This window comes from Drosophila bipectinata, chromosome 2L (assembly GCF_030179905.1).
Source record: "Drosophila bipectinata strain 14024-0381.07 chromosome 2L, DbipHiC1v2, whole genome shotgun sequence".
In the NCBI taxonomy this organism is placed as follows: Eukaryota; Metazoa; Arthropoda; class Insecta; order Diptera; family Drosophilidae; genus Drosophila; species Drosophila bipectinata.
Genome location: NC_091736.1, coordinates 3,376,706 through 3,404,486, shown reverse-complemented (window position 1 = coordinate 3,404,486; position 27,781 = coordinate 3,376,706). Strand labels below are relative to the sequence as shown.

General features: G+C 44.6%; 3 protein-coding genes and 1 long non-coding RNA gene across 4 annotated transcripts; 2 read left to right on the top strand and 2 right to left on the bottom strand.

The window, feature by feature from the left end:
- The first annotated feature begins 1,880 nt into the window (after positions 1 to 1,880).
- LOC138925925 (uncharacterized) lies at positions 1,881 to 2,803 on the top strand. The gene is made up of 2 exons (XR_011442164.1): positions 1,881 to 2,160; positions 2,228 to 2,803. It is a non-coding gene; the product is annotated as an uncharacterized lncRNA (long non-coding RNA).
- Positions 2,804 to 3,544: 741 nt separating this feature from the next.
- Positions 3,545 to 9,044, bottom strand: obst-B (obstructor-B). The gene is made up of 6 exons (XM_017240383.2): positions 8,997 to 9,044; positions 8,797 to 8,861; positions 5,530 to 5,770; positions 5,343 to 5,461; positions 3,859 to 4,255; positions 3,545 to 3,801 (listed from the first exon to the last, which is right to left on the bottom strand). The coding sequence occupies exons 2-6, from the start codon at positions 8,855 to 8,857 to the stop codon at positions 3,636 to 3,638; spliced, it is 984 nt and encodes a 327-aa protein (XP_017095872.2). The 5' UTR covers positions 8,858 to 8,861; positions 8,997 to 9,044; the 3' UTR covers positions 3,545 to 3,635.
- A 3,110-nt stretch (positions 9,045 to 12,154) lies between these two features.
- Positions 12,155 to 14,926, bottom strand: LOC108124313 (uncharacterized). Its single transcript, XM_070277502.1, has one exon. The coding sequence runs from the start codon at positions 14,853 to 14,855 to the stop codon at positions 12,423 to 12,425; it is 2,433 nt and encodes an 810-aa protein (XP_070133603.1). The 5' UTR covers positions 14,856 to 14,926; the 3' UTR covers positions 12,155 to 12,422.
- A 10,332-nt stretch (positions 14,927 to 25,258) lies between these two features.
- On the top strand, positions 25,259 to 27,781 carry LOC138925698 (uncharacterized). Its single transcript, XM_070276710.1, has 2 exons — positions 25,259 to 27,565; positions 27,652 to 27,781. The coding sequence occupies exons 1-2, from the start codon at positions 25,363 to 25,365 to the stop codon at positions 27,660 to 27,662; spliced, it is 2,214 nt and encodes a 737-aa protein (XP_070132811.1). The 5' UTR covers positions 25,259 to 25,362; the 3' UTR covers positions 27,663 to 27,781.

Sequence of the window (27,781 nt, the reverse complement as noted above, 5' to 3'; positions counted from 1 at the left end):
CCTCCATTTCCACCTTTCAGCCCCGCTGCTGTTCCTGCAGGACACTGCCTGTCAACTGGTATCGCTTGAATTGCATATTTTGCGGCGCTTAAACAACGAACACAATACCCCCAAGTTGGGGCCTCGACGGCAAAACAAAAAGCCAAAACCAAAAAACCAAAAAAATTGTGCAATTTTATATATTGCATGGCTCTATGATTTATGCCATCATCATAATAAATTCATGTGATTTATATGCGAAGCCTAAGGCGAGCCAGGCGATTCTAGTGTTTAGCTGCGGTAACTGTACAGGACTACTAGGACATAGGCCAGTTACCAAACACCAGTTACCCCTTTCCTCTTACCAGCTACTATCCATGTATCTGCCCGTTCAAATTGCCTTTTCACATTAATTGCAATCCAGAGGATACAAGGATATATCTGTGTGTGTGTGTACATAGGAAATTCATAACTTTTGACAGTTTTGGGTTGGCATTTGGCTTGTCCATTTGACAGTTTTAAAGTTGGCAAAACATTACGTCGGCCAGACTTTCGGGTCCAGTCTCCGGGGACAAGACGCATCCCGGCCCCCTCCACCGGGTGACGGGTGCCACCTGCAGTTTGTTGGCCCAAAGGCGCGGCAGACACTCTAGAGCCACTATAGAGCCACAATTGATTTCCATGCTGCCTGCCTGCCACTTGCCACGCGGCCGGGTGGCTATAAACTCGGTTCAAAAGTTTAGCCAACGATTGTGCCGTCTTGAGTCTGCAACTCGTGGCTTTCATCAAATTGAAAACTGGCCAAGACCCAAAAGTTTTGCTGCAAATTGGCTGTCAGGCATCCATCCTTCCACTAGCTGCGGCTCCTGTAACTGACGTGCCGCTTATGAATATGCAAATTGACAGGCGACAGTCGACAGATGCGTCAGGTGTGACGTCAGTCTCTAGTCTCCCTAGTTCATTAAACTTGGCCCTGGCAGGATGCGCAGGGTGCAGCATTTAATTAGCAAAACTAAAAAAGGCAGCCGGTCCTGTTCTGTCCGGAACGGCGTAAGTTTAATGAACTAGGATAAGATGAGATGGTGGCGTCCATACTCATAACCAAAATCAAAAGCAGGATCCACACAGGACACCCGGAACAAACCGCCCCCAAGGCGGTGTCTGCACAAATTAGCCAGCACAAGACGGCAAAAAGGATATGCGAAAGTGGTCAACAATTACACAAGGCCCGGTTCGAGGATTCGTGAAAAAGGCGAGATCTAGAAAGGCGGCTGGGAAATGGTTGAAATAGGAAGTGGCAAAAGGAGCCCTAGAATAAGCGGCAAACGACCTCAATGAATGACATTTAATTATTTCATCAAGAAAGCAAATAGCCGGAGGGCCAAACAATCAACTTTTCTCCAGCATAAGGCACAATACCTCGTTTCCTTGCTATTCTTTCTTATTTTCCATCCGACTCTGTATTTTCGGGTAATAATGGTGGACGCGAGGAGGGAGAACGTGTATCAACTACCAAAAAATATGCTGGTACTACAAATGGAGGCTTTTGGCCTTTAACGAAATTAACCAGATCGGAGGATGGTGTGACCTTTAAGCTTTAAACAGAAGAGGTTCTTTAGGTTCCAGGTTCTTCATTTAGGATATTGGTATTTCAGTTTCATTTCATATAACTTCAGTACTAAATCGTTTTCTACTTTTTTCATATTTGTCAAATGTTCTAATTCCATTGCTTTCAACTCCTTCTTGGTCTCAAGTTCCTTTGGAGTTCGTTATGATTTGATATTTTCCCTTTTGATATATTCCCTTTCTTATTATTCCCATCAATTGAAACCTTTAAGGTCCTACCCGTCCATCAATTAATCACTTCCTGCAAACAAACACAACCTGGTAGGAATGCAACGCTAATCGAGATGCGCCCACGGACACATGGGGTGGGGAGGGTGCTCTGTTTGGCCAACAAGTCCGAGATCTCCCCTAAGGGGTCTGCCGTCTGAAGCTCTCCCGTGCCTGCGACAATTACGCAAATTGTTGTTGTCATTATGTAAACACTTGTTTGTGTCAAATTTGACATTTGATAGGAGCGCACGCTGCTACCTTGGACTTCATCGCCTCCCAGGGGCCATCGTCCAGCCAGAGGCCAAGGAGGGGCGTGGCACAGTCGCGCAATATGTCAAACGGCAGGTGAGCCAGGACATGTCCATGTTACACTTGATTAAGTAGGCGCTGAGTTCGACGAAATGCTTTTTAGATGGACTTCCTCTGGACCGGAAAGGTGAGGCAGCGAGGGCCAAAGTGGTCAGGTGGGCGTTTGTCAGTGTGTGTGCGGTTCATTGTCGAGCTGACACGTTGGGTGGAGCATCGAGCAAGGACACACGCCATCGGGGTTCAGAGGACGTGCCAAATTATTGACAACACGGAGACGGACCTATGCCTTGGCTCTGAATGACTTCACAAGTGCGTCACCTTAGTGCTTTTGTATGTACATATGTGCTGGTTGATTAATTAGAGGCAGCTGCTCGACAGGCATGTATCCCTGTGTCCTTTCGGAACCTGGCGGGCGGAAAAAGGTCCCAGTCGGGGTGTCACAAGTCGAGGTTTGATGACCCGTAGCTGTGGCTGATTAACACCCGAGAACACAACACCCGAACAAGCATTTTAAAAGGGAATCCAATTTGTTTAGGCACAAATAAAATATACATAGAATCCTTTACTGCCTGGAGCTGGGCAATTAACCCACACTCTGATGCCCCTCGAAGTTGGCCAGGACATATAGAAAATCCATTTACAGTTGCCCCAATCCAATAAATAAATGAATTTAAGGAAACGTTCAAGGATTGCCAAGTGGAATGTCATCGTTTTCTCAGATTTTACGTCAGTGCTTAAACAATAAGAATTGTGCTTTTCCTCTGCGGCGGGAGCCCTAGTCCTTCCCGCACGCTCCTGTCCTCCGTGTCCTGTCCTCCGCCCTTTCAGCCATTGTGGCAGTGGCCACTGTAAATCTCGCCTTTCAACTGCTTACAATTTCCACAATGCAATTTCAATGCGTTTTATCGAATGCTTCTTGTCTGCCAAACGTCATACACATGTTCGTCCTGTTCCTTTTGCTCTTCTTTGTGTGTGTGTGTCTGCGCGTGTGTGTGTGTGTGCAAGTGTACTGTATCGAGTTGTTGCCATTTTGTTGCATACTTTTGTGCACGCTCATCGGCAAATTGAATTTATGCGCTGCAGGCAATGTGAAAAACTCTTGGAAAGAGCTGGGCAGGGACAGGCATTGATTTCGTCATGTCAGTGGCGAGGGATACATGGGGAACTGGTGGAGGACACAGAGGCAGGGAGGGACACTGGGGGCACCAAAGAGTGGCCAAAGGGGGAACTGACAGAATGCAGCGATTGTGAACACTGTATGCGCATAAAATCCTGTCGTTTTGGCACCACATCAACTGCTCCTCACACAAATTCCCATGCATATTACATTCGCCGGGGCTTCTGGGAGGAGCGGCAGGGCTAATTCCTCTGCCATCCGCGGATTGCCCTTCGGCAGCGAACTCCACAACACAGTACTTAGTTACATATACGAGTGCTTCTACCTCTGGCACGCTTTTTAATCAATCAGTGGCAATCAAAGGAATTTGCTTAAAACTAAAACCAATCGCGGATCACTCCTCGTCCTCTTCGGGCTCCACCGGTGCCCGCTTGGGTGTGGGCTTGCGCCTCGAGGGACCGCGGACGCGTGGCGGCTTCTTGGTGGTCGTGGACTTGGGTTTCGGGTTCTCCAGCTCATCCAACTCGGCGTCAGTCAGGCGATCCTTGTACCAGTCGGCGCTAAAACAGACGAAGATTAAATAAATGTAGAGATATGTATATAATCCCTACACTTACCACTCGGGCACTTTGCGGGCCCAGTCGCAGGTCTTGTTCTCCTCGTCGAAGACCTGGCCCAGCTTGCAACCGTTCCTCCGAGGCACATCTCCGTTTACACACACGTAGAAGAACTGGCAGTCATCCGGATCGGCGTAGCGCGGATGGGTGACAGCAATGCTCTCGTTCACCTTGGGGCATTCGAACTCGAAGATGTCCTCCGACTTGCAGCCGGTCACTCCGACCTCATCCGGCCAGGTGCAGATGCCGGTTTTGGGATTGAAGACCAGACCCGCCGGGCAGGTGATCATGTTGAACTGGCCATCGACGCAGAAGTAGAACTTGTCGCAGATTCCGGGCTTCTCGTGGCCAAAGTATCCGTTCTTGCGGGGACAGTGGAGTGACGGTTGTGGGGTTTCTGTCAAGTTAGTCGAATAATATGCAAAAATCAGAACTGGCAAGCGAAACAATTGCATAATCTGGCAGGTGTCCTTTTTCGTTGTGCACTTTCTGTTTCGGCAAATACCTTTTCTTTGCCCACAAAAAACCCTTTCAGCTCTTTGGTAAATATATTACGTGTCCTGGCAGCCAGCACAAATGCTCTATATACATTTATTCAGGAGCATATGTATACCTGCAGATGTGTGTGTGTGTAAGGACATGGCGTCATATGTCAACAGCAGACAAAGGTAATTGAAATTGCTAATGGCCCTGCACAATGTGAACTAATTGCTTTGATGGGTGGCCAAATAATTTATTTAAAAACTAAAAAGCACCGTAATATTTTATATTACTAAATTAAACAAATGGTTTTAGTTTATACTTGTATGTAGGAGCACACCTCTCCTCCGACTGGTTACCTACTTTTAAGTGAAAATCACTCTGGCCACTAGAATTTCTTGCCGGAGCTTAAATCGTTTTAGTGCCAGCCATTTATGCCAAAGGAGAAACTTTAATAAAGTATTCTGTTGGAAAGTTTGAAGGATGCTACACACACTTGGCACATTTCCGGGTATTCTCAGTAAGTTTAAAGCTGCGGGAAGCCAATTGCCGATGCTCGGGCTTAAAATTTCGATGGCGGTGTTGGCGTGGGGTGGAAAATCTAATAAAATCACGAATAAAACAAGTCTACTGAGAGGCAAGAAAAAAATAAAAACAAAGCACCTCAGCCCCAAGACCAAAGACCTATTGACGACAACAATTTGGGTTAACCGCCTCGCATGCCGTTTGCATAATAAATAAGTTACCAAAAATACAAAAAAATAAAATAAAACAGACAAAAAGACGGCCAAGAAGTAACGAGCAAATAAGTGCGGGCACGCAGCGCGTTTATGGGCTGATTTTGGCCAGAAGTTGGAGGAGGGTCTAAAGAGAAGTTTGGAAGACAGGAGCAGCTTTAAAAAAAAACGCGGAGCGTGAGATTCTCCAGCCACACGTTGTGTGGCGCGCATACGTAACGCGGCACTTACACCGCCCAAATTAAGCAGATTCGGCAGGATACTCACGTAGCTTGGACCGCTTGGTGCAGTCGATGTTGTACGGCAGATCGCACTTCTCCTCGATGGGCGAGTAATCGTTGAAGACCATGCCGTCGGCACACAGCCTTTCCGTGGGCACACCGTCTCTGTAATTTGCAGGTAAGTGGTTAGATCCCTAAAGGCTGCATTACTCATACGCCGTGTGTTCACTTACAGGCAGGCATAGTACTTGTCGCACTGTTTGCCGTCCGGATAGAATCCATTGGCCTCTGGGCACTCCTCTGACGGCTCGTACTCCTTCTCCGCCGCTGCCTGCTTGCGTTTGGGTGTCACCGAGGCCTCCTGGACGGGATCACGATTGCGGGGCGGCAGGTGACGCTGCGAGGGAGGATGACCGGGTCCAACGCGGAATTTTCCACGCTCCCTCTGCTCCTGGGCAAGGCTTCCTGTAAGAGCTATGGATAAATATTATTATCAAGATTAGTCAGCTTTTTAAAGCAAATGGAATACTTTAAACTGCATTTTATAAAAAGATTTTGAATATAATTTCATATTCTGTGATGAAATAATGTATTTATTAGAATATTCAATTTGAAACTGGCTCTCAGTTGCCCATTTCTAATTTATAAAGTGAAAAACTCAGTAGATTTTACGGAAAATGTTTGGTTTGATTATTAAAATCATGTTTTATTAAAAGCATACTACATTTTCTCGCTGTGCAACCGGCAGTTTTTGTTTCTTTATTATTTTTTTGTCCCAACTTTTCCACTTTGTTTGCAAGAAACCCGTTTCTCTGGGCTTAAACATACATATACCGTCTATATCTTGTATATAAGTTAGCGGCTTGCTCTGTTGCTGGATTGCGACACAGGCCAGTCGGTCGAATGACCTTAAAAGTGAAAGTCCCCCAGAGATTACAAACCTATAAGACCTATATAAATCACAAAAAACAGCTGTTTAAAGCCACTTCTGGTGGCTGGTGTTTAAAGTCAGCCTTGAACTGGGCCAAAAATCCATCGCCAATTGGCGGAAAACCAAGACAAAACCACCCGCTTCCGACATGAACAGAAAATGCATCCACCCAGCTCTCCTCAAGGTAAACCACTTCAATCAGGCATTGCAAATAAAAAATAAATAAAAATAAAGCAAAAAAAAAGGCAAACTGGCGAAGAAACAAGAAAAGACAATTTCAATTTTCAAGCCGCATGAACATCAACAATGCCAGCAAGTTGCTGATGCTGATGCTGACGTCGACTGGCTGACATTCGATTAAACGTTAATAAAGAAACAATTCCACAGAGCAATTAGTGCGTGAAGTGTCAGCCAACATTTAAGCCAACAACTACTACACTGTAGCAACAACAAGTTGTCGTTGTCGTTGTCGGTGTTGGTGTTGCTGTGTTGCTGTTACTGTTGCAGCTGTCGCTTGTCATTGAAACATGTTTCGTACACGAACCGGGACCTGGCGAAAAAAAATATGGGGGAACAAAAACAGCAACAAGAATCATGAAAAGAAAAAGTAGCTAAAGCTTCATAGTTGAGTTGGTAAATACTCTATAATTCCAGAAGAATACCATACTTTTATGGCTTAAAAGGTGACAGTCTTTTCCATGTTTGGTTGCAGTATATCCTTTAGAGACCTTTTTTTTTAAGTTTCCTTTAAGAGAATTCCTAGTTCGACCTCCTAACTATGCTAGATGTCCTTTTATTTTTATGGGCTCTGTTTCTTTTTTGGCAGCCGGGCGGAGTGTGTCAAGCCGGGCGTCGCAGAGCGTGGTCTATGCGGTTTGGACCCAGGGTTCAGCATTGGGCCCGAGTTGCTGCTGACTTGGACCGGGCCGTCGCACTGACAGTCTGTCAACAAGTTTGTCATAGAGTCGGCCCGGCTCGGTTGTCAACAGACCCGGCCCCGGACCGTTTGACTCGGTTCCCAGTCCGGTTAAACTAGATTAATTGACTGCCTATGACGGTGTCCCCGGCAGGTCTCAGCCCCCTCTCTCGAATAGTAGCTGTGATGCTGAACTTTTTATGCCCCGTTTCGGTTTTTCGGGCTTTTTCGATTTTGGATTTCAGATGCGAGTCACACACGGAGGCGTTGTGGGTGCCGGCGTTGGTGCTTGGGAATCATCTTGGGAAAGTGCGTGCATGCCGAGTTCAATGAACATTAAATAGATTAAAAATAAACATACTGGAGCACACCGATTTGATTTTTTTCAAGTCATTCATTGAACTGAGCCGAGATTGATAATAGACACGATTCAACGCCCCGTGAATTGTGAAATTGGTTGTATGAAGTTCTCCCCAAAAAAAAAGGTGTTGTTGGCTTCGGGGGCGCCGAGAAAGCCAAATAAATTATAAACTCTTTGGGCACACATGCTCGCAATCAAATTAAAAGTTTGCCATTGTTTGAACGGGCTCAAGAGACGTTTTTTTCCCTCAATTAACTGAAAATTTAATTTATGCCATATATGTGCGAATATTTGGAGGACTGTGAAAAGCGAATTGAAATACATTTAATTATGAGCGGATGGTGATGCTCTAGGCTCTCATTTTCAGTGTGTTTTCATGGCCATTTTAATATAATTACAAATATTCGGCATACGTATTCAACAGTTGCTTGAATATCAATTTTGGTGTTTTATTCCGGCGGGCGAGTTAACAATATGCAATTTTAATGTTTCGCATATTTTTGGCACCGGAGAGACAAACAAATTTTTAATGAGCTTTCACACAATAAATGAGCAGAAAATTTGCCACAAAATTAAATTGCTGAATTTTCAATTGTACATACTACTAGCGACTAGTGGCAATTGCAATCGAAATAACAACCAAAGCCCAATTCCGAATGCCGAAAACCAGAAACCAAAACCAAAGTTATGCAAATTGCAGACAACAACAGATGCTACTACAACAAGTGTGACAATGCCCACGATGGATGCCATAGAGCAGCAATGTCCACTACTATACGAGGCTACGAGTATATTCGTATGTTTGGCATTTACACGTGTATTCTGCCATCGAAATCGGACAACAGTTGACATCATGATACGGAATGATGATGGGATGGCCCATGGCCCATGTCCTGGCCCGGTCACTGCAGATATGCATAAACATGGACATGGCAAATAATGTTAACAACAATATTTTTCAGCTTAGTTGCCGCTCTCAGCCGCTCGCAAAAAGTTGCAACATTTGCATATCGTTGGCAGGGCCATTTGTTGGTCCGTCGTTGGTTTGTTATTTGCATTATTGTTTGTTTGTTTCATTGTTTGTTTGACTGCGGCGAACAATTAGATGGCGATTGTTTGACGACGCGAGCAGAGCATTAAAGTCAGGGCATATTATTCAAATGGAGTTTGTTTATGTCCACATACGGGCAAACCCCGCCAGCCAACCATTCAACCAGCCAGCCAACCATCCAGCCGTGGTATTGACGTATCATTAATTGGGAAATGCAATTAAGAGCTTTTTCCACACTTACCCACGGCCAAAGCCAAAGCAAATATGCAAATTTTCACAAACGCCATTTCGTTAGCCGACATCAACCTGCACGTACAGATAGATTATTATTTTAAATATCGCAAATTAATATTCTTTCCGGCACTTTAAGCTCATTCCAGGGTCCACTTTATTATTTCACTTGATCGGATTGATTGTACACTGCGACAAATCCGGACTCACCAGTCTTTAGGGTATCAATGCGCACGCGTCTATATCTTAAGCTTGACTGTCCGATCGAGTCGTGTGGGGATTGGGTTTTAACGCCCCAAAGCTTTTTTCACCTGACAGCTTTCGAAAAACTGCATCAAGATGGTGGCGCATGCGCAGTTGAGAGAGAACCGGTCGAAGCTTCTTAGAAAGCTTTCCACAAAAAACTCGGCCTGTAAAATTGTCAAAATCTCAGTATTAACCCACTAAGGGTTTATTCCTTTAAAAGGATACACATATCATTTGTACACATTTTTGCCTCCAATTTTCCGAGAATAGTCATCTCTCGCTAAGTCTACTTCTTGGCCAATACCTTTAATAATTCCAAGATGAATTCCCATTCATTATCATTAAAATCTAAGAACGAAACACTTATTTAAATATTTTTGAAGGAATATAGCAACTTACGCATCTTAACCGATTATCCTACCCCCCGTTTTGTCCTTCAAAAAATTTAATTAGGGCTTATATTTGTAAAGTTTATTATTTGTAAAATTTTCAACAAAGTGTAAGATAAAGTACATGAAATACAAACAATGCTGAAAACATCAAATGTGGAAAATTTTAACTCCAACTTGGCACAACATGACGCAACTATGTTTGAAAGTAGCATCAACAATGTGAGTTAGTGGCAAACAAATGAGAGGCTGTGCCACAGAAAACAGGAGGATCGACAGGAGTGTAGCGCTATCCAACCAGGAGGAAAACGACAGGACAAACAGGACCCGCCCATGATATTTTACCCGCACAATGTTGTAACGAGGACATCGCCACACGAACTCTGATGGCAAATTTGTCAAAAAGGCGACAGGACGTGCTTCGTTTCGCCCCTATCCGTTCCGGACGGGCATCGATGATTTGCATTTTTGAAATTAACCAAAAAATATGACAAAATGTCGGACACAAGTTTGTGCCTTCAGGCTACCTGCTGGTGGCATTCACGTCCTAGTCCTAAATATTCCCGCTGGGCGTTTGCTGCATCATTGTGCAGGCAGAAAACACATTTAACATGCCAGGACCCCGGCTAGCTCCTTGGCTCCTTGGAGTCGACTTTTCCCGGAGCTTGTTTCCAGCTCCTTGGTTTTCATTTGCCTGTCATTTTGTGTGCAATAATTGTGACAAATTGTTCTTTTCTGCTAAATTTTGCAGGCAACTGCGCCTCCGCCCTCCGGATGTTAGGATGTTGGGATGGCAGGATGCTAGGATGTTAGGTGGCATGTCAGGAGTTTGAAATTTGAGCAAGATTTTTGGGGGAAAACTTATGGCAGCTTTGTATGCAAAGTAAATGGCATAATTAAGTGAAATGACATACACGACGATACATTTAACAAATGTTGCGTTGCAAATGCAAATGCCGAAATCTCGGTGCCGAGGGGAACAAATGGTTCCAATTCATAATCCTGCGATAAGTCGGAAAAATAGCATCCTTATTTGCGATTGCCTGCGCCCGGCCGTTTAAGCTTTAAAATAATGTTACAGACCCCAGGAGAGTCCCCCGCAGCTGGAGCTTAATAGCTGGTCCGCAGAGCCGCAGGGTTGGCGGGGTGGGGCTTGGGTCGAAAAATCATGCCCCAAAGTGGTCCGGGGAGCGGGAAATGGAAATCGCTTAGCACAATTTCGGCCGCATTAGCGGCGATTACACAAGCGCCCACACAAAATGGAGAATTGGGAAAGGCGAGTTCAGAATGCCGAATGCACAATGCAAGGCAACAATGGCATAACAATCAAGAGTCAAATTAAAACGTTGCGCTTGCAGAAATTCCCCTTTTTTGTTCTCAGGTCCGAGGCGAGTCCTAGAGTCCTTTGCGCTCTTCGCGCTCCACTGACGGTTCGCTGTCCGCCCATTGTCCTTGGTCCGAAGGCTTAGTGGTGCAAAGTATGCGGTGGCAAGTTCCCAAGTACCCTACTAGCTGACTGCTGACTGCGGTCGGAAACTTTACCAAAAGCTAATCATAATTTCTTGCTGATAGTTTTCCCAAGCCCTTGTGCACGGATCCACGTCCTCTTCCATCCGAAAACCAGCTTGCACTTTTTATCTATCCATATCCTGTCCGCGTCCTGTCCTGGCCTGGCCCGGGTCCCTTCGCTTTATTATTATTTTCAATTCCTGTGAACCGCAGCGCCCTAAGCGCCACGTTATTGTCGTATAATTGAATATAATGGCCATGGAAATGACGCTGCCAATGGGGATCCGTCTCCAGGGGGTATTATTCGGCATTGCTAAGATGGGGCTGGGCTCCTACGCAAAATTCTGCTCCCCATTGTATTAGCCGGTGATTATCAGCCAGCTTTCAGCTGTCCCTGCAACAAAACATCTGCCCATGGGGTAACTGCATGTGATTGGAATTTCACTTGCCACAAAAGCCCATTCTGGTATTCAAAGTAACCAACAGGAGTCAGTTATTGAATAATATATTTGGGTTAAAGGATTTTTTAATAATTTGATTAGATAAAAGTGGAATTTAAAACTTAAATAGCTAAAAGCTTTAAAAACTCTTTTTTAAAAAATATTTAATAAACACCATAATCAGTTTTATTCAGTTAACACGATGAGAAATTAAATTGAATTAAATTCAAACTAACAAAACTGACAAGCAGGACGGCGGCCTCGATTCGATCGGAATTAAGTATGCAATGATTTATATCATAATCCTGTCACATGCTTTACCGATTCAATACACAAAGTGCCGAGGGCCAAACCGCGACCATGGCTCTGGGATCCTGCCTGTTTGTTTCCCCCCGCCTTTCGTCCTTCGTCCTACGTCCCACGTCCTGTCGCCTGTCGTCGTCATCTGCCTGTCAGCGAGTCATTTTGCCGATTTTGAATTGTCAGTGCCATGCCACACGTGTCACGTGCGTCATTGGACCGCCATTACATGGCACCAGCCTGGTCCTCTCATCCTGTTGTTTCTGCGCCTCCCCCTTTTTCCACTTTACGGTGCAAGACCACCCCCCTCCGGGTTTTACCCGCCCCGTTTTTAATTAATGAGCAACAACAACGGAGCATCGGAGCCATGGTGCAGAGGGCGGTGGCATGCCACTTGAAATCTGGTGGCCCCGCGATAACTGAAAATCTGAAACTAAGCCTCTGTTTGGTCGTGTTTGCTATTCATTTGCTGTCCGCTGGGCCATTTTAGTTGGGCATCAGCATTTTTAATTGGGATTATACATTGTTTGGTTTACATAAGTAGTTGCCCTCGAATGGCAAATGTTTCCCTGCATTCGATTGAATGTTTTTCGAAAAGGACCTCCCTCGCCACAACCGCAAAGCAGATCGGATCGAATACCTTTCAGTGACACACAAGATAATGGAGTACCTGAATGGCAGGATTAAAGACAGATCACAATGCTGTGTCCTGATCTCCAATCCTGGGATTCAAAGTCTCCATCTTAAGCGGGTCACCTCCTTTCTCTTATCCTGAATTTGACCATGTTGCGGAAATCCGTTGACCTCCAAACGTGCTGGCGTTTCAGATCCTGCATCCTGGCGGGCATGTAGGCGAAGAAGGTGTCCTTGATGTGTCCGCCCAGGTGGGAGTAGCCGCGCAGGGCCAGCCAGGTGAGGCGAGACTGCTCCAATGCCAACTGGTTAAGATTTTCGTGGTAGTCGGCCTTCATACGCTTGGCCTGGCACATAAATTCCTGGACACGGTGATAGCTGACATAGCCCCCGCTGCCCATAACCATCATTTCCTTCTTCAGGTTCAGATCATTCGTTTGGTTTCGCCCGTCGCCCTGGTAGATGCTCTCGTAGATGCGGAACGCCCCCTTCACCACCGCATGCATCTCCTCCCGCGAGAAGGTCTTGCCATATCGATCCGCCACCCAATCGATTAGCACTGGCAGCTTGTGGGCATTGGGGAATGTGGCCAGGACGTAGTGCGGATTGTGGGACAGGACCTCCAGGGCGACCTTCAATAGCTTCTCGATTTGCTGCTTGTTGTTCGGATCGATTAGCTCCACAGGGGCGTCCTCTATTGACAGGGCCTTTCGCGTTCCTCGGGCCACCTCGTCGATGTAGGCGCGGAACGTGTCCACGGCACAATTGGCGGCTGCCCTCAAAACCGGCGGAAGGGTGCTATCCCGGGAACACTCCTTCCCCACCTTGGTATTGCCCTCATTCAAGGCGGAAATACAACAGTCCTCAATCAATGGTTGCTTATCCTCTAGATCGGGCAGCTCGTCCTCCCAAGGGAGATGCTGCACCGGAATACCCGGCACTTTGAATATTTTTTCGTAATCAAAAGCAAGCTCTCCCATGTTCTGGGTGACGAACACGTCCTCATCATCCGGTTTCTCTACTTTCTTCCTTTTGGGCCAGGGCAATGTCTTAGAACAATGGGGAATGAGGTCGGCTAGTTTTGGAAAGTGATCTTTCTTGGGCACTGCCTCTTCTGGGAGAGTAATGGTTGCCTTTTGAATTTCACCTTTGCCAGTATCTTGGGGTTTGTTCTTGGGGCGACCTTTTGATTTCTTTCTCTTGGGCTTTTTTTTGTTAGAATTCTTTTTGGACCTAGACCTCGAGCTTGACCTTGACCTTGACCTTCTGCTAGACCTTAAAGTGCTACGGGATGATTTCACATTCTTGTTCACGTCTTTCTCGATGACATTAACCTTTTTGGGAGTCTCACCCAAAGAATCTGCAGGAATGAATTGACAGTCCCCAGTTTTGGCCAGGTTCTTATCATTGTTGATGAGCATTACTTTGAAAAATTCATTCGGAATGGTGGGATAGGTATGAACTTTCGGAGCAGCTTCGTCTCCGAGACCCAATAGCATGGAAAGATTGGCCTTTTTGTTGATCTTTGCTGTGGGGACTCTGACGTCGTGATTGCATAGAAGACACTCCCCGTTGAATTCGCTAAGAGTCTTCGCCTGGGTACGTAATCTCATAGAGTCCCCACGGATCCGATCAGCTGCATAATCTATATCCTTCTCTATCTGCTTGACAATTCGCTTCCGACGGGCCTTCAGCTCCGCCCCGGGAATATCCAGCTTGGAGAGACACCGCTGCAGAACCTTGTGGACATTCTTCTGACGCTCCGCAGTGGCGACATCCTCAATGAACTGATGGGTCTCGCACAGAGGGCTGTGCTTCTGTGCGGTCTTGCGGATTAAGGCGGGATCGAGGGTCAGCCTATTGAGCTCATCTTCGAGCAGCTTTTTGATAATCCTTTTCGCGGGGCACAACTTATACTGGGAGAACCAGCGTGAGTCCTCATTGGGGATTTTCTCCGTCCCGTTCAAATACTTTTCGTACTCCGGAAACTGTAACTTGTCCATGTAGGGTCGACTCTTTCCCTTCGGCTTATACAGACGGGGCTGCACCTGCGGGGCAAAGTAGGGCGAGGCGTACTCTTTCTTCTTCGGACGGTGGAGCCTGACCGAGCTCTTCTGCGGCTCAATTTTCTGATGAAATTTCGTCGATTGGGAAGGCGGTGGAAGTAGGGAGTCCAGGGCCAGCAGTGTGGCCGGCATGTCTAGGTAGGCAATCCCTGATAGAAGCAGCTGCTCGTTGACCGAGTAGGGCGTCGGTTCGGGGTCATGTTCCGTGCGTGGCTTCTTGTAAGCCGACTCCCATAGAAACCATAGGAAGGCCAGGTCGTTGCCTTGGCTGATCGTCATTATGTCCCTAATATGGCAGGACTTGACCATAGGATGAAGTCCCAACTGGCTGATGCAGCGACGTACACGGTATGTGGACTCCTGCTCCATGTCGTCCCGCAGAGCGTGGAGGAGCCGGTCGCAGGCTCCGGTCTGAACTAGAGACATTCCGCGATACCATTGAACACTCTCGCTATCAGCAAAGAATCCCAGCTCCGCTCCAGACATTTCAAGTTTATTTTCTGAAATTATTTTTTTTTATTTTTAAATTTTTTTATAATTTTAACAGCTTACTTGAAATTTTTTTTGTAAAGTGATTTTGCCAAGGATTTTTATTATTAGTTCTTGATCCTGTTTTATCCACTCCATCTCCTCAATCAGATTGACTGATTTCTTAAAAGATTGTTTTCCGTTGAAGACAAAAATAGAAACCCTTCCGGAGAATCATTTGCTTTCAACCTTCCTGGACTTTACTCGCCGTCCGTCTGGTTTTTGTCCTCAGGTGTCCTTTGGGGTAGTTGGGAATCAAGGCATTGAAACAAATGTTAATTACTTTATGGGGAAACAAATGCCATCAAGGACTACAGACCGAATCAAAAGCCCTTTGCGTTTTAAAACGAAATTTAATTCAATTACGCAGCTAAACTGCCCAGCAGAATGTGATAACCGCAAACGCAGGGCGGCTATAAAGTCAGGGCGGGTGGGCGTGGTCCGGACTCGGTTGGCCAAGAAGCTGAAGGCGGGGCATGATTGCGTTTTGTTGCATTTGTAGCTCTTTGGCTGTCGTTTGTAATTGTCCGTACTTAAAAACTCATCAGACAAAACGACAATGCGGCAAACGGTCTGGCTGGCTGGCGATTCTCTGTCCCGGAATGGAATCTGAGCCGGGCCAGCAGTCGGCAGGACCTGCGAGTTAAGGACAGTTTTATCAACTGCACGACAAATATTGTTGCATGCCCCCAGGCGCAATAAGGCGGACCAAAAACTCTCGAAACTGAAAACTCGAAACAGTTGCGTGCTGGCTGTTTAGTTTTGCGGCCACTCTATGTAAAATGGCCAGCAGCTCCATGTTTGTCTAGTTGTGCAACAACAAGTGGGCTAAAAGTGTGGCAAACTGACAGCAGCGATCCGGGCGAGATATCACTGGCCCGAAAGCCCCCATAGCCCCCATAGCCCCCATATATATATCAAGCGGTCCTTGTCGAGTATTTAATCAGCACTACAAACGGCGGCGACGATGGTTTCCATCTGCAGTTCCCTGCCACTCTGCCACACTGCCACTTGGTGGCAATTAGTTGCATTGTGGTGGTACAACGCCGGGTACAGTTTGCATATAAATAAGGCGACGAAACTCTCGTAATGCCCCCAATGAAGTTAGCCGCCCGTTTTTGGGTGTCCATCTGGCGCATCTGCGTCGTGAGACGCATTTTGCATTTTTAATGCCGACAAAATCTATGCAATTATGAATTTAATGGGCACGCTGGCGAGTATTCGTTTTTAAGTGGCGTAAAATGAAGTGCCCATCCCCTAGGATTGTGGAAAGTCCTGTCAGAAGGACAAGAATTCTTCTTTAATTTGTGTGGTTGTTGGCAAGGAAAACATTTGCTCGTCACCAAGGATGGGGTATTGCAATCCCTCAACAAGTCCTTTCGGTAACCAATTTTTCAGCTTACAGGAGAGCTTTACTGTTCTACACTGAAAAAACTGAAGAATCAAAAATTTCTTTGAATACAAAAATAAATCAAAAAGTGTCAATGTTCTAATAAACTTTGGAGGTCCTTTTATTTTCTGACACAAATATAATAAACTATTTATTTAAATTTATTTTCTACAGTTTTCACTAAAACCCGCCGCAGTAAAGGATTTGGATTTTCATTTGGTTTCAAAGAAGAAAAGTCCTCGGACCTCACTCTCCCCCTTGAGGTCGGAATCAATTTTTTCAATTTTATTTTCGTAAAATAAAGGATAAAGGATGTGCCGGCCACAAAGCGGCCAACTTCAGGCCAATCATACGAAACTTCACAGAGGATTGTCACTGTCAAAAATGGGTCCAAGCCCCCTCCTGCTATGGCCTCCTGCCAATCCTCCTGCTCAGCCATCCTCCTATCCAGCGGTTGCGGACCGGACTAAATGCACGTGGACTAGACCGGAGGAGCGCCTGGAACTATGCTTTGAACTTAATTAGCTGCACATTACGAATTTTTACTGCCAGAGTTGGTTGGTTGCTGCAGTCGGTCGGCCCGGTCCGTTGGGAAGGTACTTACCACTTCCTTTGGCCATTTTACGGCAGGACTAATTTTTGTTTTCGACAACGTTGCTAACAGTAAAGGCTTGTCGCAGCACAGGAGTAGGGGGGGGGACATCACACAAAAAAAAAAAAGGAGCCGGAAACCAGGAGGGAAGCGAAGCGAAGGGGCTGCGGGTAGGAAATGTCATGGACTGCGTCCTCGACGGCAAAGGAAATGTTGCCGAGATTAAATGCACTGCAACGACCATGGGGCAAAAATGCAGGAGAGAAAGGTGGTCCAGGTGTGATTATGCTGTAACTTCCTACCCCTGTCCTTGCTCCTGCCACGGCCCCGGGTCCTATTCCGCCCCATTCCAATGCCATTCCATCCAACTTCCGAGGCTTTGTCTTGCGTGTTGGCGGTGGCTTAATAAGCGCAATGAATTTATGCAGCTCACAAATTTTACCAAACTCGACAGGGCTTTTCCCCCACTTTAAATACTTTATCAGCCCAATCCAGTGATTAAGCCAAAACTACTTATTTAAAGGGATCAGCTCAGAAGTTGTGAGGTCTGTCCGTCACCGATACCCGGAATTAAACAATTAACCCAGATAGCACGGCCTAATGGCTGTCGAACAATGGACCCTGAAATTTAAGTTCATAATTACCGCCCTTCACCTGGATAGACAGACACAACACAGTTCGAGTCTTAAATCCTTGGACCTCCAGGCGAACGGATAACACAGGACTAAACCAAAGTGAAAGGAACAGAACCCATCATAAAGCGATAAGCACTTTGGCAGGGGCGGGGGTGAGAAAGCTAAGGGAAGGGCCAGGGGGCTGGCAAAGTGAAAATATGTTTGTAAACGATGAACTTCAAGTGGCTGTTAGTAAATATAGAGCAGCAAGTGAACTGAACACCGAACACCAAACGCCCAGAGTCCTTGGATCCTTGGCTTCTTCGACTGACTCTTGGGCGGCACCAAAGTCTGAGAGAATATCGAATCCACAAAGCGACCACTGGCACAGATAACACAGTAAACTATACACTAAAAAAAATATAGATAATGGTATGTGACCTAGTTGATACTCATAAGAACTGAGTGTACATGTCACGGTCGCCACAATATACTTAAGTCTCATGAAGTATTTATATTTCCCACAAAAGGGGTCTTTTTAAGAGGACTCCATATAGTAATAAAATAAAATATATTTAAAATATCTAATAAAATAAGAACCTACTCGTTTTTAGCCATTTTAAATCATATTATGTCATCCTTTGACTCATATTAGTCATGTTAACTCATATGAAGCTCATATTTTTAAAATTATAGGAAAAGTTACTCTGAGGTGTAAAGATGTCAATATTTTTGAAAAGTGCACCCGTAGACACAAGTTAACACGGCACATACTCCGTATCAGCGGGCTGGGCTGCAAAGTCGAGAAGCTTTACCATCGCCCCGGGCTGTCCAACTCCCCAAGAATATTCCACAACTCATCATTGCCCGGGCACAAAACTCCGTAGCACACAGCACACCTCTGGCACGTGCCACCGCATCCCGATTCCGCCCGCAATTTCTGGCCCGGATCCGGAAAAAAGGACCAAAAACAACAACAACAGCAACAAACAAAAAGTGCAACCACAACAACTGCAAAAAAAACAAGAAAAGGGAAAGGAGAGCGGGAAAACTCGTAAAGAAGCATAAAAGAATGAGCCGTACAGAAGCAAAAAACTATTTGAAGTCGGTATATCCGTTTAGGAAGCCAACAACTTCCCGTTACATAAGTAGTGGTAACCAAAACCACCCAAACACACACACACACACACATATCCTTGCAGGATACAAGTAGCACCCGTGAAGAAGTAAACTTATACCGAGGCCGTGCGAGAAAGGCTTTTTGCCTTTTCCCAGTCCGCAGTCCACAGTCCCGTGTCCCGATCCGAGTTCCACTTCCAGTCTCCCCGTTTTATACCCATTTTCTCGAGAAGCTTTTCATAGACGCTCAGCTCGAGCTGCACTTGTCGTAACCCCCTCTTGACTTTTTTTTTTTTAGCATTTCATAAGCCCCTGCGCTCCGTCCTCTTGAAGTTTTCATAACAAATAAGAAGGGCTCGATACTTGGAGTACTACATAGTCGAAAAGTTGAGCTCGCCAGTCTCAAAGGCCTCCAGCCTCCAGCCAGATAAAATGCAAAGCTTTTGAGCGCTCCAAACTTAATAAAAAATCCTTCGCGTAGCTATTCCTTTGGCTTTCTCGTAGTTTTTTGGTAGTTCAATGTCAGACGTGAAATGCGCCTTGGAATGGGCGAAAATAATTTCTTAACACATCCCTACAAAGGCCCCTTGAACACAATAAGTAATAAGGAGCCGTGATCATTTTTTAAGCCTTTTTTTTTATTAGTTATCAGACTTTGTTAAGAAACTTGGCTTTTGCATAATTTTCTACGCAAACTTTTACTTTGGACAGTGGCCGACAAAAAAGCGCAATCTTTTTCACAGATTTTTGATTAAAATATTCATGGATGGCTAGATTGCCAAAAGGTGCAAGTGGCAAGTTTGTAATTTTAATTAATCCCCCGCTTAAATGGAAACTTTCGAGGCATTGTGGCCATGAAATATGGTTCAGCCAGGACATGTCCAAGCATTCGGTTGTTTTGATTTATGTGGCGGGAGGGTCAGGAAAGGACTTCAAACTATAATACTATCGCTGGGACTATCTCGGAAGGGATCAGCCACGAGCACGTTCTTGGAGTTTTTGCTTTAGCAGGGGTGTGGGTCATAGGGAGGGCGGTGGGTATGTGGCAAACATTTATTTCATTGTCGAATCGCACGTTCATTGGATGGTGTGGCAGCCAGTGGCCGTAAGCAGCATTCAAAGCATTTCGCACCACATATTCCTTTTGACACCAGCTTTAATATTTATGGCCCAAAAGCAGTAGCAGCCATGGACGTAGCTCGAACCCCCCTTCCTTGCCGCAGTTTCTTCTCGGGTAAGTGAGGGGGCAGGGGGTGAATGGCCAGTACCCTCCTCTGCTTTGTTTCAAGCAATTTAACAGCTTTTGGGTAAAATAACAAGCCTGGCAACCAACATACACATCACAACAACCAAACGCCACACATTCCGGGTGCGGGCAGCAAAAAGTCAGGCCAAACAATGCGCCACTAGAATCAGTTCCCTGTCCCGCTTGCCACGTATCCTGGAAACCAGTGCCGTTCGAAGATGACTTTCAAATAATTTTATACTTATATTAAAACATATTAATTGACTTTATTCCATTTTATATTTAACACTTGTAAGCCCTCTTAGTTTTAAAGAAGGTTAGCCACTTTTTTATAAAATTCTTTAAATTTTAAGCTCAGTCCTTGACATTTTTAAGTAGAAATACAATTTCTAGAATCATTAAATGTGGAAATAAAATACTTTCCGAATCCGACCCTGTGTTTAGCCCCAAGACAACGGGGAGGAAATGCAGATGCCGGGGAACATGTAAGAGAAAGGAGACAGAGGGCAGGGTACTGCATATTTTTGCAACACAAAATAAACCGCAACAGCAGCAATTTGCGTCGGTTGTTAGTTTGGAGAGTTGCTTAAAATTTACATGGACAGCGCGCACACATGACTAGACAGGCGATCTATGGGCCATTCGCCGGAGCAAGGCTCACATACTACATACATATGCATGTGGATGCAAATGGGTGTGGCTGTGTTTGTGTGTGTGTGTTTGCAACACTCTGTGCCTGCAACATAACTGAATAAAATCCATTTTTAAACAATTACCTTGGTGAGGGCTTTTATAGAAGCGGAAGTTTGCCGACCAAATAGCCAGTCCACATACCCAAAGGACGAAAAAAAAAAACTGATGAAAAGAATAAATATACGAAGAGGAAAACAATTAGGTTCTTAAAAATTCTTGACTTTCATTGAATTTACTTGACAAAGATTTGCATTCCAACGAAAGACTGCAGGTATCCTTTACATAGATATCCTTTTTAATGCAATCAATCAACTCCAATCCAGAGCTGAATTCCATCACATACAGGAGTAAGGGAAACCAAGGCCTAGATTTCTGTCATCCTCATGCATACAGAGTGCACTGTAAAAATATACACATTACACATTTAATATTTAGCTATAAATTAAATATTAACAAAACTTTCTTGATAATACTTCTTAAAGCTTGTTTAAAATTTCTTTTCAGAACGTTTATATAACATGTTTCACAAAAATTCTTTTACTTTATTCATCCTCTTTGATTATTTACGTAATTTTTATATTTATATACATTTTAAATATTTTTATAATTTTCCAAATAAAGTCCTCCCGCAGCATTGCAAGGTAAAAAACATTTGTAGAAAAGCTTTGCCGCATTTGGCTGCATCATAAGTTGAGCCGCGAGTGAGCCACCATGGCGGATACGTGATCTGCAACTATAATTGTCGCCGCAAGCGGTGGCTGGCTGGCTGAGTTGGGGTGGAAAGGGGTGCTTTTTATTTGTTGAGTGCTTTTCAAGGTTGTCGCTTTGCTCTTGGAACTTCCCCAACGGGCCAACTAGACAGCTATTTGCACTTATGAGTTCCCCAAAAATAAAATACACCAAAAACTTGGACAGAGTGCAGCTAGAAAAACTGCAGAGTTGCAGGCAATAACCAGTTGCAAAATGGCTAACATTAACAATGAAAGACATTGTGCTGGGGCCGACATCAATACCCGGAGGCGAGGTTACGCATGCGTATCCATGCTGCCACGCCCACACGCCACACGTCAGCCATCAAGTGGCACAAACACATATTGTATACGGGGTATAGTATTCTGGCCCTACGAGTTGAATTATGAAATGTGAAAATTGTGTTAAATAAGTAAACAGAGGATGCGTTTGTGCAACATGCACACACATTATCATCCCGCCAACCCCTTTTCCACACAATTTCCCCTCTACCACAGAGTCCTCTTTTGAAAAATAGACACTCCGAAGTCACGTAGCTCCGAACTGGCTTTCATATTTCATGGCAGCCCAGCCAGCCAGCCGAGCTGGCAAAAATACTACAAGAACAAAAAACTAAATAGGAAAGCTTATTTCGGACGGAGCAGACGTTGATATACCCTTTACCCTATATGGCCCACAGTGATGACTATATCTTCCCCAATTCTCATCCGATTCACAAGCGGAGTACCTTAAACGATTTCTAGATCGATTCTCCATCATTCTGCGTCAAAATCCTGAGACAAAATATTTTTTAGATTTTTTGTCCATTTTTCGGTACGGGACCCCTTGAAAATGCGGTTTTCCCCTATAGGGGCCACAGTGATGGCTATATCTTCCCCAATTCTCATCCGATTCTCAAGCGGAGTACCTTAAACGATTTCTAGATCGATTCTCCATCATTCTGCGTCAAAATCCTGAGACAAAATATTTTTTAGATTTTTTGTGCATTTTTCGGTATGGGACCCCTTGAAAATGCGGTTTTCCCCTATAGGGGCCACAGTGATGGCTATATCTTCCCCAATTCTCACCCGATTCTCAAGCGGAGTACCTTAAACGATTTCTAGATCGATTCTCCATCATTCTGCGTCAAAATCCTGAGACAAAATATTTTTTAGATTTTTTGTGCATTTTTCGGTACGGGACCCCTTGAAAATGCGGTTTTCCCCTATAGGGGCCACAGTGATGGCTATATCTTCCCCAATTCTCATCCGATTCTCAAGCGGAGTACCTTAAACGATTTCTAGATCGATTCTCCATCATTCTGCGTCAAAATCCTGAGACAAAATATTTTTTAGATTTTTTGTCCATTTTTCGGTATGGGACCCCTTGAAAATGCGGTTTTCCCCTATAGGGGCCACAGTGATGGCTATATCTTCCCCAATTCTCACCCGATTCTTAAGCAGAGTACCTTAAACGATTTCTAGATCGATTCTCCATCATTCTGCGTCAAAATCCTGAGACAAAATATTTTTTAGATTTTTTGTCCATTTTTCGGTACGGGACCCCTTGAAAATGCGGTTTTCCCCTGTATGGCCCATAGTGAGACTATATTTTCCCCAATTCTCATCCGATTCTCACGCGGAGTACCTTAAACGATTTCTGGATGGATTCGCCACCATCACTGCTTTACACACTTTTGACCAAAATTATAATACCTTTTGCAAGTGTATACAAAATAATAAAAATAAAAAACAACCTTTTAGGAAACGATAACACCCGCATCCTGGGTGCGGGAGGACTTTTCAACACCCCCAACACCCCAAACCTCTCACGAGCATCCTCCATCCTGTGCAGCAGTTGCAATATTTGATCTAAAATATGTATGCCCGGGCGGAAATTGTTTTTGTGTTAAATGGCGGAAGCGACGGCATTGTAATTAAAATTTCCTTAAAACTTAATGGAAAGTATTTAATTTACAATTGGAATTTTGTTCCTTCGCTCGTTCGGGAGGCATTCCAATCCAAGGTTGCCTCCTGACTGCTGATTCCTGACTTTACTGATGAATACCAGTTGGGCCGATGGTTGGCGTAATTAAAGTTGAGGTACTTGAATGCGGATAATTATATATGTATTTATATATAGTGTATCGAGAAAATCCGGGGTCGTGGATGGTATTCAGTTTTGAGGCGAATTTGCTGCACATTTAACAGCTGCCTAAAAGTATGCAATGAATGTTGCCCCAGCGACTCCAGTTGCAGGCGAAAATATTCACCACCACCACCACCGCAGGACCTTTTTGACCCTGGCAGGAGCGTTTTGCATGCGTGTGTGTGTGCATGCCTCAAATGGTTGCCACACATTAAATTTCCGGTCGGTCATCCGGTTACTTAAACGCACAAGGAAATGCAATAAACGCCGCAAAAACGTAAAAAAAATGCGAATAAAATTACAAAAATTACAGCGTGCCAAAGGCAAAGCAAAGGACTCGATGTGAGAGATAAAGGGGTGGGACAAAAATTCCATGGCAAAGGAGAATGCCGAAAATGAAATGACGCTAAAAGTATCGCAATAAAAATGCATTAAAATGCCTCGCCAGGGAGTAAATAAATTTGTTGCTCCAATCGCAGACGTCGTCGGTGTAGTAGTTGTTGTTGCCTGCAGTTGTACTTTCGACACTCCAATATATTGAAATACAATCGATGGTGAACAATTAGGCGCCGATGCGAAAGGATATTCGACCAGGACTACTCGGTCTGTAGTCTGCGAATAATATTTTTATGGGCAATGGCGCGCATAAATCCCCGACAGCCGCCGGGCCCGGCCTGTAATTCAAAATGGTGTATACTCGAACGCGCATAACCGAAGACTTAGTTACTCCCTGCAGGATAGCTGCAGGATCGACTGGGTCTATAATTTATCGCCTCGCTTGATTTGAGTGCATAAATTCCCTCCTGCTGCTGCTCTGGCTGCACAAAATCTGCTCAATGAGCCGAAGATGCAGAAAATTTAGCAGAAAAGGCGATGGCTTTTAATGTGTTTATTGACTTGACTGGAAAATGACGCAAATAATCGTATTCTTAAGGGGCGGTGGTGCTGGGAAGGGGATTAGTTCAATCAATCAACTGCTATCGAGTTAATTAAAACGTGTGTTGGTGAAGGAGTCGAGTCGATTTGGGTCAATTGCGACAGAGCTATAAAATGTACATATTTATTGCAGGAAAAAAGCAAATAAATTTCAAGTATTCTCGAGTTGCGACTGGCAAGGTAAAGTGTGTTTGTCAATTATAACTTTAAATACGCACACATGCAGTAGTATCCATAATCCCCCCGTCTACTGTTCACCTTCAAAACCAGTAATTGCTTATGAAACATGGAATTTCACTTAGATTGGAATCCTCCTAATCTGCTTTCCTTCAAACTGGGCGAGTGTGCATTCTATATTTTATTAGGATTTTGTTTCCACAATAGTTCTTGAAGGATGCTGTTCGATAAAGTCGTCTTACTCCTACACTTGTCCAACAAAAAACATCAGCAATAGAGAGCCTTCATTGAATGCGGGCATTAAAAATGCACTACAAACTTAATTAAATTCCAAACTCGAAGAAAACACCTACACCGACAAAGGAAAATAAATGTATGATACTTACTTTATAAATCCAAGGTTTAAGGGTGTAGCATTGCAGATTAATTTAATATTACTCTTAATTATCTTTCTTGGTAAAAGTAAATAAAGTCAAAAAGCCTTTTCACACCATAAGATTAAGGCATTACTTTTAGGGCTGTTATGTACTTCTTCGCAACGAAACTTTGTGCTTTATTTTTGAAACTGCCCATCTCTGAAAAAGTATTCCCGATTCTTTGAAATTTTCTTTCTTTTTTATTCCATTTATAGCCCTTCAAAGCCCTTTAAAATCAAAAGATTATGGGCTTATTTTTAGGGCTGCTATGAACTTTTTCCCCAAAAAACTTTGAAACATCGCAGTGGGCCGTGCTTTATTTTTGAAACTGCCCATCTCTAAAATAATATTCCCCATTCTTTGAATTTTCATCAGGTGGCAGAAACGTTTGATGCACTCATATTGATGTTTCGATTTTATAAGTTATATTCTTTGTACGTAAACAGTATGGCCAGTGCATTCACCGGGCCACGAGAATGGTGCCTCTGCGAGAAGCTACCCCGGGCTATGTTGCACATCCCGGTGGAGCCACAAAGCATGCGATGCGAAGTGTGCGGACTGGCCCGCCGGCCGCGGGACCAGACAAAAGGTTCCTCCAGCGATGATGAGCCGCCACGGGCTGTTGTCGCAGGAAGGAAGACTGCCAATCCTTCCAAGAATGTGCCCAAAGCCAAGGATGTGCGCCTTAAAGTGGCTGTAAAGGCGCAAAAGCCAAAAAAATCAAAGACGAACTGCCCTGCCAATTGCGTCAAGTGCGACAGCTCTGGTGTCGGAGGAGAAGTTACTGCAGCTCCCGAGGACAAAGACAAAGTTTACTTTGGTCGTCATGGTCTGTATAAGAAGCCCAAAAAGAAGAACGGCCGTCGTCAACTTCTGGATCGCCGTCAGAAGAATGAGCCCTCAGCCCCGCCGCCCTCATCGCCTTCACCGCCACCGCCTCCGTCCCAGTCGGAGTCGCCGCACGAGGACATGCCGGCGCTGGTGATCATGGCCCACGAGGTGTTCAACCGACCATATCATCTCCGTCGACGGTGCTCCGGTGGCTACCGAAATCTCCTGGTCAGTGACTTTATTCCCCTAAACAGTCCTATTACTGATCGCTCGGGGGGCGCCATTTCCAAGAGAAGCGACGTGTCCTCGGTCAATTCGTCGAGCACTCACAGCAGCGCTCCACTGCCTCCGCTCTCCAAGGTTCTGGCCAACATCCTAGCCAAGAACCACACTGTTACTGTACGAGAGAAAGGCGGTGGCTTAGTGCCGCCCAAGCCAAGGGATTCCCTGGACTCTGATAGGGAGCTGGCCACCCAGTTTTCTCCATTCGACTCATACGAAGGTCCTTCGGAGGATGCACTCGTTGTGGACAGTGCTCGCCAGATGCTGCATCGGCCTATGTCTCTTTATCCTCAGCCGCGAACTGACTTACTGAACAATGATGTCGAAGCGGCTGATTTTGATCGCAGGAGCGGCTACGGATCCACTCCTATGTCCTCGCCAAGAAAGAAGTCAGCATCAGACCATGTTAAATCCTTTTCAGATACGAATGTACTATCCATCTTCGGGGATGCCAACAGAATCCAGTCATCCAGTTCCAGCAAAAATAGTTCTGTGAGCAGCGGTTCGTCCCCCCCTTCGATTCTTCCAAAAAGCTTAAAATTTTGCGAAGTAGGCGACGATATTGACGACAAAAACAACTCCGATAAGCTGCCAACTGACAGTTCCAATACATTTGTATCTTTTATGGACAAGATATTTTGGGCTTCGAAAAGTCAAAACGACAATTCCGACGAAGAAGAATTCCAGAGCATGGATCCGGAGCAGGTGGACGAGCTGAACGATTGGATGCGCAATCTTTCTCACGATGACCATGGAATCAGTTCCGCTAGAAATCCGCTAGATATATCATCAAATAAAACCGAGTCCGATGCAGAGTATTCCAAATGTGTTTCCGTGCAAGAAGGCAAAGCTAGCGGGGAAGGGGATTCAATGGGAAGCTCTTCATCAAGAAATAAAGGTAGTATTATTTCCGTAATGGAATCTGGGAAAAAAACATCCAAGTCGGAAAATAATGGTTCGGACAACAGTCCCACAACCATATCCAGTGAACTAAGTATGGATATGGATCCTTATTTTATCGGTGGATCCTCTGAAGATCTTGCGCAAAGAATTTTAAATAGACTAATGATTACAGAACAAATAGAAAATGAGTCTATGCAAAAATTGGCTAGCATAAGAAAAGATATTGTAGAATATAAGCTATTAGAACCGGATGATGGTCCAAGTATGACTCCCCCCAAAATAAAACCCAGCGAAAAACCAGCTGAACAAAAAAAGCCAAAGTTTCAGTCCAAGATACCAACACATTCAGCTCCGGGAAGAAGACAAATATGTAAAGTTCAATATAATCCATCAGCTGCTAAAAAATGCCAACTTCATGGTAATATTTCTAAAGAAGTACCCAATACTAAAGTTTCCAAACACGAGATGATTCAGAAAAGCAGCAATACCGAGAAAAAATGTACATCCAAGACAGTTCTACCCAAAACACCAGGTCCTGCAGACAAATCCAATGGAGATATACGAAAAACTTATGATGGAATGGGATCTCAAGGTAAAAAAAATAATGCCAAAATTTGTAAAATGCACCATAAATGCCCTGAAAACACTTTTGATGATAAAAAAAACTTAAAATTTCAGATGCAGAATAAAAATACTACAAAAGGCGATCCAAAAAAAAACAAGAAATTAAATAGAATTCACTTAGCAACTTGTCCATATTCAAAAATGATTTGTCGAATCAAACACAACAAAGCAACCCAAAACGAAC